The sequence below is a fragment of the Chiroxiphia lanceolata genome, chromosome 1, assembly GCF_009829145.1.
Source record: "Chiroxiphia lanceolata isolate bChiLan1 chromosome 1, bChiLan1.pri, whole genome shotgun sequence".
In the NCBI taxonomy this organism is placed as follows: domain Eukaryota; kingdom Metazoa; phylum Chordata; class Aves; order Passeriformes; family Pipridae; genus Chiroxiphia; species Chiroxiphia lanceolata.
Genome location: NC_045637.1, coordinates 96,310,249 through 96,320,724, shown reverse-complemented (window position 1 = coordinate 96,320,724; position 10,476 = coordinate 96,310,249). Strand labels below are relative to the sequence as shown.

Genomic DNA, 10,476 nt, shown 5'->3' with positions numbered 1-10,476 from the left:
GGTGTTCACTTACACCCTCCACCACCAGCCTATCTTAAGTACAATACTTAGTTAGTGTATCTATAGGTCCCATATGAACTGTGCACTGTAGCAGAAAAAGTGCCAAGTGTTGGACAAAATTGGCTGAGCCATGAGTGAATTAACACACAAGAGAGGCTGGTAACCAGAACGAGGTGGTGGAGAGGTGTCAGTAATGTGCAGAGAGAAAAGAAAGAGACATTCTCTAGACTAGATTCACCCACCATTACTCACACCTTTACTCCGTGATGTGCCTGAGTGAAATCAGCCAGACTAACATCACTGAAGACAACTTTTACAAAGCTAAACCAAAACCTTTCTGTATAATCAAATAAAACAGTCAAGAGTATCAACAGAATTAATTAAGCTAATATATTTAGCACATGAACAGTTGATAAAGAGGCTGTTCAACACAGTACGGTAAATCAGATACCTGTACAAAATATTAACTATAGTTTACCAATCTGGGAAACAAATTACTTTCTGTTCAGCATCCCAATGATAGTAAGCATTACCTTTGAAATTAAACGATGTTTAAGTTAAATCTGAAATGCGCAACGCTTGGAGCAAAATATGCCACATGTGGTTTGAAATAAATTCTAAGCAGCTAAAGAAATTTAAAACATACATGTTCATAGGTATATAGATATATTATATATTGGTCTATAATAACATATACACACACATGTATTTTAACGTTTAGCTTTAATAGCAAAAAGTACAGTAGAATTCCACTGATAGCAAGATTTGAATCTAGATTATCCACAGAAAATTGGTGCGCTTTTTCTGAAAATCAATACAAGCTCAAAACAAAATGTGATACCAAATAATTCTCTGCCATGGCCTAAAACTGATAATCAGTTTGAATACTTAAATAACTGAGTTAAACCCTATAGTAATCAAATAGATAGTTGAAAATGAAATATCTCCCTTGCAAAGTGTTACTGAGTAAAATTCTGTATGAATCCCAACTAGATGAGTGTACAACATTAAGGGTAAGGCCTTTCAGTTCTGACTGATCTCATATACACTACTGGAGTACAAATAATAAATAATAGTACATATACTGTAAACTCTCTAAAATCAGTGATAATACCAAGCATTTTCCTTCTTTGAAAAATTGTACAAACATAAAACCATTCCTCACAACACCCTCGTGAGGTAGGTACAAAAGTGTTACCCCATCTTACTGATAGGGCAACTCATCCCGATACTACAAGGTGCTAGCTGAAGCTGCAAGGGGAGTTCAGTCCCTGATTCCCAGAGGCCCCAGAAGTATCTCATTCTCAGGCAAAATCTGAGTCTATTTAGTGACGTGCCCACATCTTCAAACTATGCCAGTGGCACAGCCAAACGCTGTTGGCTTTTGTATTTGTCACTTTGTCAATTGAGATTGAGACATTCTCCCTTTGAGAAAATAAAATACTATACACTGGTGTTGCAACATGCACAAATATGTATTTTTCTCTTCATAAATCTGCTGATACCTTTAATATCTGCAAAGGGAAGGCATTTCCCTGTGAGTGCCAACCTTGTGTAGCAGAGCCATAGCAAGAGTCTCCCATTCTTCTTTTATACATAAAAATTACAGCTTCTTTTACTCATTTATGTGAATACACTGATTACTCATATGATGACATCAAATTGTATATTAAGGGACACAGCTATATTTTTTTTTAGATTCAGCTTTCAGGATCTCCTTCAAAACTGGGATAATCCTGTGGAATGTACTAAAATATATATTTTATGTATATTTTGCCTCTTTTTAAAAATAAAGTTCAGAATGTTTTTGCTTAGACATACTTTAAAATAGACTATATAGCTAGCCATTGTTTTGATAATAAGTGAAGTAAAGCAAGACATCTGAACCTGGAAGCAGTCCCTCTTGCACCAGAATAAACCTAGAGTATCTCCACTGAAGCCCATGGAGCTTCAGTGGTGTAAAAGCAGGCACAGTGAAGTTAGGATCAGTACTTCCATCCTCCTGTCCATCTGCAGCTGCCCTAGACCAGCAACACTAACAAACTTCATGCCTTCATCTGGAGGATGGAGTGTGAATGGCATGTTTATTAGCAAATCCTGTGAGCTATGCACATACCTGATCACATCACTGAAGACTTCATCATTCATTATGCTAGTGTTACACAAAGACGTAAAAAACAGGCAGCTCTTTTGACCTCTGCAGAATTAGAGAAAAAGGAAAAAATAAAACACAGTATCTTCCAAACGACAGAGTACATGCAGAGAAGTAAGTTAAAGACAACACAAATACAGTACAAATGCAGCTTTTGAAAAACAAAGTATTTGCCAAGAGAGAAAGGACAAAACAGGTAAAGGGCCAGAAAATATACTGAGGACCAATATATACAAAATGGAAAAAAAAAGGATACAAATTTAGTTATGTCAATCATTTGTCATAAATGCTCTCTTTTTAATAACTCATGGGAAAAATTTAATTGAAGAGTTTGAAAGCCTTGCTGGAATTTTCATGTAGTAAAATAACCCTCCCCTCAAAAAATCATAACCAGCAATTTTTCTAAACATACAGAATTCCTACATGGTTCTATTTTTAAACATCTGTAATTCAACAGACTTTGACCATTTTTACCTGTGTAGCACATTTTATTACTTCATGTGTTCCTATAATAAAAAAAATAACCCATACATATTTAAAAATAATACCATTCTGCTTTCATCCTTTTTTTGGGGGGGGGAAGGAGGCAAAAGCAGGTAATTTTCCTCTTGTGTTTCGAACAGAACTGTAACTATCAGTGCTCCTTTGCTTTCCTCCTCTTTTGCATATCATGTTTTCTCTCAGCAAGGCTCAGGGACGTAGATGCAGGAAGAAATGCACAAACCTATCACTGTTGTTGAGTCACCTGAGGGAACTCATACCTTCTTTGGATTCATCTTATAAAACACAGTATCTTCATAACAAGGCCACTGAAAGATGATTAATACAGATTTTTCTCTTTTATTTATCTTTTGTCCGTTTTAAATGCAACAGGCATTCAACATCGGAATATAACAGCTTGAAGGTTACTTGAACATACAACTTTTTTTTGCAGGAGATACTTAATCACATGCCTAACCTTAAGAATGTAAATATTTTCATTTAAATCAATGTGAAAAAATAATTTGGTTAAAGTTAGACATGCTTTGAGAAATTAGGGTCTTGAAAAAAAAGATGAAACAAAATCATAGGTTTAAATGTACAGGTTATGTCATTTGGAATGAACGGATGCGAGTTGTCAATTTTTTTCCTTTTTGCTTTATTTTAGAATTTGAACTGCTCCTGATAAATTTGTTCCCAGATTTTATTGTGCAGTATATTGTGAATATTAGGCAGATGTTTAAACAACCTGAAAAGGAGGCTTTTTCAATAGAGAATACATGATAAGTGTTCAGAAAGCAGTTAATTTGAAAGAGTAGTCCTTCCAAAGTCTGTTTTCCCCACTCCAAAATATTTTTTTTGTTTTGGTGGTTTTGTTTTTTTTTGTTCTACTGTCTTGCGATAAATGCTCTAACGATTTATTTTCATGGGAAAAGAGGTTTTAATAATTCTATCCCTTTGCACTGTTAATATAAATTAGAAAAACATTTGAATATAAGGTGTCGACCTTATTCTGAGTTTCAGATGTGATGATCAGAAGTCATTGACACCAATCTACCACAAGTGACCTTAGTCTCATATCTTGCTCTGTTATTAGAATAATCAAGGAACGCAATTCAGAAATAATATTACATCCTGCATTTTATTCAATTCCATATGACAAAAATAGTAACCTAGACTAAGACATCCATTTCAATCAGTAGATGTGTCAAGCCAACAAGATTTAATAATAAAAAATATTGGATCTAGGTAACAATTCCCAGCTGTTTCAGGGAGGCTCCTAGCCCTACATGGTATCACAGTATAAAAATAGTGTCTCTCTTCACCATGCAGAGAGGAATGGCCTAACCCTGAATACAAAATGGGGTCAGTCTTACTGTACCATCATCAACCATCTTATTTACAACACTTTACAGATTTTTTCTTTTTTTTTCTTTTTTGTTTTTTCTTCTCTTTTTTTTTTACTTTCCTTTTTTTTTTTAAGTTATACACATCCTTTAGGGAACAGAGATAACACTAGATGGTACCAAATACTAACAAAAAAAAAAAGTCACACCAAAAATTACACAGATAAATAAAAACATTCAATTGCTGAAATCCAGCAACATTAAGCCACCTCAGTTTGTTGGGTTTTTTTGTTTTTTTGTTTTTTGTTTTTTTTATGCTTGGAAACACCTCTAACCACCCACACACTGTGGCAAAAAATGATGCTATATTGTAGAGGTGTTACAGACACAAAATTTTTCTTACATAGAGAGATACATAAATCTATATATCTCTACCTCATCATTGTAGAAAATGGAGCTGTAGAGTTCATTGTTCATTTCCAATAGAAACAAACAGCTAAGTCTTTGAACCTCTTTTCACTCCATTATGTGATGGCAGAAATAGTCCATCCTCTTACAGTAATGGTTTCTGTTGTATAAGAAAGATTGTCCTATTTTTCAGTATCAACTGAGAAGACCTCACTGTCTGATTCGTTCTTCAGGGGCATAAAACTCCTTGCGCTGTTACCCAGCTACCCATAATGTCCCTCAAGCAATTCTGCTGGACGGAAGTTCATAGTGTCAGCTCCACCATGCTTGTAATGCACAAAAATGAGGTAGTACACAAAACATTTACTGTTCAAGTTTTGATTAAGCCCCAATCTCCTCAGCATCCCCAGCCTAACTTATGAGTGGAACCATTCCCTTTGTTTACTTGGTGTCATTTCAACAATGCAATCAACATAAAATTATATTTGATTAATCAGAGTACATTGTGCTTTGGAGAAACCCGAAAAGATAATCAGACAGACTTGGAAATAAATATAGAACATTTGTATGTTACTACTGCTCATGCTGCCTGAAAGTTCTTATTTTGTTCTAATATTGTTAGGCAGTTGGTATCTTTCTCGTGGTTACGTGTGAAAGAGACAGAAGAGATTACAGTAAAATTAAACCTACACAATGTTCTCCTTCCTCTATCCTAGACTTGTATTAATATCACACTCCTAAGATAACTGTATCAGAATTCTGTCGGAGGCGGTCACGCTTTTAAGTGGGCTTCTTAGAAAAGTTAAAAGAATCATTTCTTTTTAAGAAACGGCAGGCCCCATATTTCCTAAGGATCTGACAGTTCTCTACAACTTTTCTGCTTAATTAATAGAGATCTCTCATTGTTTGACCTTACAAAACAAGAAACTGCAACAGTGTCCTCCTCCTTATTCCTTACGTCAAAGTATTATTTATAAAATAGTTTACATTTTTGTTCAGTTTCAAATTATAGACAAACCTCCCTAGTACAAAATACTAAAAGTGCAATAGTATAAATTAAGAGTTTGCAACCACATTATACAAACATTACCTTTTTATTGTACAGCTTTTATAACACGAAGTATTTACTCACAACTGTTTATAATGTTGTGAATAATTTATGGTGCTAAGGTTTGTCTGTAACTTGTTTTCCAATCATTGAGCTAAAATCCACACTACATTTTTTTTTCATTTAATAGAACAACTGTCCACATAGCAGCTACAAATATTTAAATTAAAAAAGGTTTGTTACTGACAGGTACTTGCACATGAAAAGCATGCTATCTTTCCCAATAAAACTTCACAATTTTGCCTGCATTGAAATAAACCACTTATTCATAGTAAAACAGAACTTGCTTAAAAAAAAAAAATTCACATAGCCAGATGTATTTTGCAGTACAAAAGCTTCATTTAAGTTTGGGGCTAGTATATTGTCTGTTACCCGCATAATCTTAACATTATAAATACTACAGACAAGGATACTGTAATAATACACAGCATTGGGGTACTAAATCACTTATTTAAGATTAAGATTCCTAAAAACATAGTCCAAGTTTCTAACTAATTGGAACAAAACCAGCAAATAAGTGTGACAGAATGCTGTAACGAAGCCCCCCTTTCTCAGGTAATAGTAAGTTTTGTAAGAAGCAAAGTGGATATAGACTAGCCTCTTTCTGTTTCTAATGAAGTTATCCCGTGACTGGTTTGTTTGTTTTCTGTTAAATTAAAAGGTTTCAAAGTTCTCAGTAACAGTCAAACTCACTGTTGAAAGAAGTACCATGCAGATCTTGCAAGACAACTTTTCAGCAGCCATAGAGTTATGTATTTCTGCTATGGGTAAAACTTTAAAGGGAACCTATGCATTTAGGTCAGGAAACTAATGCTTAACTTCAAAAGCTGTACATGGAACAGGACAAGTGTTGTGTAGAGTAGTGGTCCAACAGTTACTCAGAATGAATGCTTTTAATTTATGCCAATCTCTTTATTATCCTCAATAAATCTGGTGAATGGACGACTGGCTCCCGTTTCAGAACTTGCTTTGTCCAGACTGACAATGGGAGGGCTGCTGCCCGTGCGAGATTTGTCCATGCCACCGGTAAGGTTACTTAGAGGTGGGATGGCGCCTCCGCCTAGACTTACTGGGAGCTGAGGAATGCCTCCGTTCTGTATGACAGAAATCTCATTGTTCTTCATAGCAAGTCCGTTAGTGATAGCTGCAGCATATTGGTTCCAAAAATTGGGGTCAACATTCATGGCCCGAGCTGCCAAATCCTTCTGGAACATCTCGGAGAACTTGAGTGCATCGCCACCAAGCAAAGCCATGGGGTTTTCCACAGAGAGGCGGCGGCCGCGGCGTGCAGGGGCGTTATTCCACATGTGAGTCCCCATGTGCACCTGCAGAGTAAACAGGGACAAGAAGCACCCTCAAGTTAGCACATTCTGGAGAAGTGTCTGGCCTGAAATGCTGTTACTTACAGTTGCACTTGCTTTTTAAAAGAAATGCCTTTTAATTCACATTGAAAACAAATCAATTCCAGTTAAGACACAATTCTAAAGTCCAGTCAGCCCACACAAAGAAAACCCAGTTCCGTAGCAGTTTTTCAATGTGCATTTCCTTCTTCTCAGTGAAAACAAACACCGTGCTGCAAGACTAAAGAGTACATAGTCTCTTAGGTTAGACAATTTCACATGCAAGCTGGAAGTCCTCACATGCTGAAGATTACCAAGGGCATTATTTGTACTAGGAGATGGGTGTTTTTACCTGCCCTTCCCCTTTTTTCACCTTGTTCTACTTTCATAGTATTTTATCTCATGTCAGAGGCACAAATTACTTTGGTAAATTTAATATTTTTAAAAAGGACATTTAAAAATGTATTCCCCAGGCTGTGTCCTGATGGTTAACCAGACTGCAGGAATAAGAGCCATCAGTCCCATAGTAAGTTGCTGTCAATCTGTGAGAAACCGCTTTCCAGTCTGCAATGGCTGCAAAGCAGAATAGGAAATAGAAACTGGGGAGACACTCAAGGAGCTGAGCAAGCTCTCCGTTTCTGGTTTATAATGAGGTTGTTTTGCATTGATGGTCCATAAGAACTGCCAGAACATGTCCATCAGCTGAATGGGTGTGCCATTACGTCTGTCAGGAGAACTACACCATGCCTGCATGTACACCTGGAACCAGTTTTAAAGTTCGCATCATTGCACAGCTGCTTTCCAGTCCCTATCTTCAACACAGTGGAAGCATAATGACCACCACTGTACAGCAAGTATTTCCTTGAAGCTCCCTTCTCACTTGTCTTTGGGACAAACAATAAGCACTAGGATCTGCTGAGTTCAAGCGCAGTGCCTTAAACCCCCCTCCCCAAGCCTTTACAGTTTCATGTGGCCTCTTACCTTAAGATTCCCCTTTGTGGTAAAAGCTCTACCACAGATTGTGCAACCAAACGGTTTTTCACCAGTATGGGTGCGCTCGTGTATCTGCAGTGCACTTGCTGAGGAGAAGGTCTTCCCGCACGACTGACAGTTGTGCTGCTTGGGAGTCCGGCGAGGGGGGGGCGCCAGCATAGGGGTGATCCCCGGACTCATCACTGTCTGTGGTGCAGCAGGAACCTGGATTCCAGCTGGAAGCGAGGGAACCTCACCCAAAGAGATCGGCTTGCTGTGACCATTCACTTCCATTTTGATCATGGTAGGTGCTGTACTGGTGACCAGGCTAGGAGTACTTTGGCTGGGACCTAGAGTAAAGTTGGGTTCAAATAACTGAGAAGGCAGCTCTTTTAATTTGTGCGTCAGTAAGTGCTGTTTTAAATTACCCATAGTGGAACACCCACGACTGCAGACTGTACAAACAAATGGACGTTCTTTAGTATGGCTGCGGTAGTGAATTTCCAATGCACTCTTAGAAGCAAAAGGCTTGCCACAGATATTACAAACAGTACGTTTAAACTTACCACGTTCTCTGTTCAGGAACAGCAGACTAAAAGGAGCCTCCTCTTTGATGACCGGTCTTCCTGGGTTGGTGGATGTCAGATCTAATGCGCCTCCATTTTCAGTTGTGGGCAGTGGACTGTCTGGTTTTTCTGTCTTTAGTTGTATTTCTTGTGGCTCTTCCTGGTTACTGAGACCAGGGGACTTTGATCTGAAACTTTCACTATTGCTATTTACAGGAGACAAAGCCTGCATGGAGGAAGAAGATTCTGACATTGCAGGGCTGCCTGCACTCTGGCTTTCGAGATCACCAACGGCAGACGAGGAGTCATTGCTCAAATGGTCACTTTCCCCTGATCCATTTTCTATGGATTTTAAACTGGTCAGCTGCTGACAGTTCATGACAGAATCAATCATTTTCATTTGATTCTCCAAAGCAGCAATACTAGAGATCACAGAAGGTGGTGAAGAAGGGCATGACCCAGAGTAAGAGATAAGGGGCTTGGATGAGTCACTTGCTGTGTCCTTTAGTTCTGGGTCCTCTTCCATAGAATTTTCATCAATGTCATCATCGAAGTTGCTCAGTGTGTCAACATTCTTTTCATCGTAGGAAAGCTCTGAGTCCATGGCGTCCTGGAAGCCCTCTGGTAGTGGCGTGTTTGGAATTTGCCCACCCATATGCATACGAATGTGCTGCTGAAGAACAACCGCATTTGTAAATTTCTTCTGACAAATGGGACACGAGTGCTGTACTCTAAGTGGTGGCTTCGCTCGATGAACTCCAAAATGTGTTTTTAGATTGCCTTTTGTAGTAAAGGCACGTCCACAAATTTTGCATTTAAATGGTCTTTCTCCTGTATGTGTTCTGTAATGCATCTTGAGAGCACTCTGACAACTAAGCACACGGTGACAAATGACGCATTGATTTGGATCTGTCATCTTCTTATCAATGTTCTCCACTAGCTGTTGTAGTTTTGAGGTTTCTGACGTTTGCATAGAGTCTAGCAGACCACCAAATGGAAACTTTGCCTTAAACTGGTCAGACACTACTGGAAGCACAGGGTTTGGGAGGCTTGTTGCAACGCTGCTGTCTGTAACAGCAGTAGGAATTGAAGACGTGGAAGCTGTAGAAACTTGCCCACCTGCAGAAAGGTCCCCAAGCCGTGTGCTCGTGGGAGGCAGAGCGACAGGTTCTGTCTTGGTCAGAGAAGAGCCACTCTGAACAGGCTGTGGGGATTCAGCAGATGCCGGAACCCCTGACTCAGAAGTGTTGAGGCTGGGGGATAGAGAAGTGCATTCACTGGAGGCAGGAGAAGGCCTCTGGGGTGACCTGCTCATAGGAGTGATACTTGGAGAATCTCCGTAACTGTTCACACCAGGTATAGTGGGGGGCAGCTGGAGCCCAATGGAAGTTGGGACTGTCGGTAAAACAGGTTTGCTGTCTAACCATGTTGTGACCGGCTTTTCGGGGGGCAGAGACATCCCATATGGGATTCCAGAGCAGGTGGGCACATTATCGAGGTATTCTGGAACAGGATAAGGGTTCATCTGAATATGAGGGTATTTCTCTTTATGTCTCTGAAAATGAACTTTCAGGTTGCCCTTCGTGGAAAAGCGGTTTCCGCATATGTTACACTTAAAAGGTCTTTCACCTGTATGCGAGCGGAGGTGAATTTGTAAAGCACTGTCACTTCCAAAGACCTTGGCACAAAATCGGCATTTATGTTTAAAAAAGGGATCCTCGGAGCTTGACTTGGGTTCAAACACTGACACATTTGGTGGCTTCCCTTTGCGGTGCTTCATAAGGGCAGACAGAGGATCGAGGGCGTTAGCTGTTGCAGCAATGCTAACCAGCGGATTGGGGAAAATCACACTATTTGATGAAGTCTGAGGTAGAAGTGGGTTTGGCAGGCTGGACACTGAGGTGAGGCTTCCATGTCCTATTGAAGGTGGAGTCGAAGCATTCTGGGGCTGCGAAGCACTGTTCGGAGCATTTGACACAGGAACGGGAGTTATGGACGTAATTGCATTTGAGGAGGATGGTACACCTGATTCAGGCAGAGCAGAAGAGCCACTGCTGGATATATTGGGCGTACTCGCTCCAGATGTAGGTCTTGAGATGTGCTG

General features: G+C 39.3%; 1 protein-coding gene across 4 annotated transcripts in view; it reads right to left on the bottom strand.

Moving 5' to 3' along the window:
• Positions 1–706: 706 nt before the first annotated feature.
• Positions 707–10,476, bottom strand: part of SALL3 (spalt like transcription factor 3) — a 26,782-nt gene continuing 17,012 nt past the window's right edge. For 3 of the 4 annotated variants that reach the window (XM_032703448.1, XM_032703456.1, XM_032703462.1), the window contains exons 2-4: positions 8,373–10,476; positions 7,816–8,156; positions 707–6,819 (exon numbers count right to left, since the gene is read on the bottom strand). The exon at positions 8,373–10,476 is cut by the window's right edge. In XM_032703448.1, the coding sequence (XP_032559339.1) occupies positions 6,388–6,819; positions 7,816–8,156; positions 8,373–10,476 (2,877 nt within the window). In that variant the 3' untranslated portion in view covers positions 707–6,387. The remainder of the gene's footprint in view (positions 6,820–7,815; positions 8,157–8,372) is intronic. The other variant, XM_032703470.1, reaches the window with a different exon arrangement.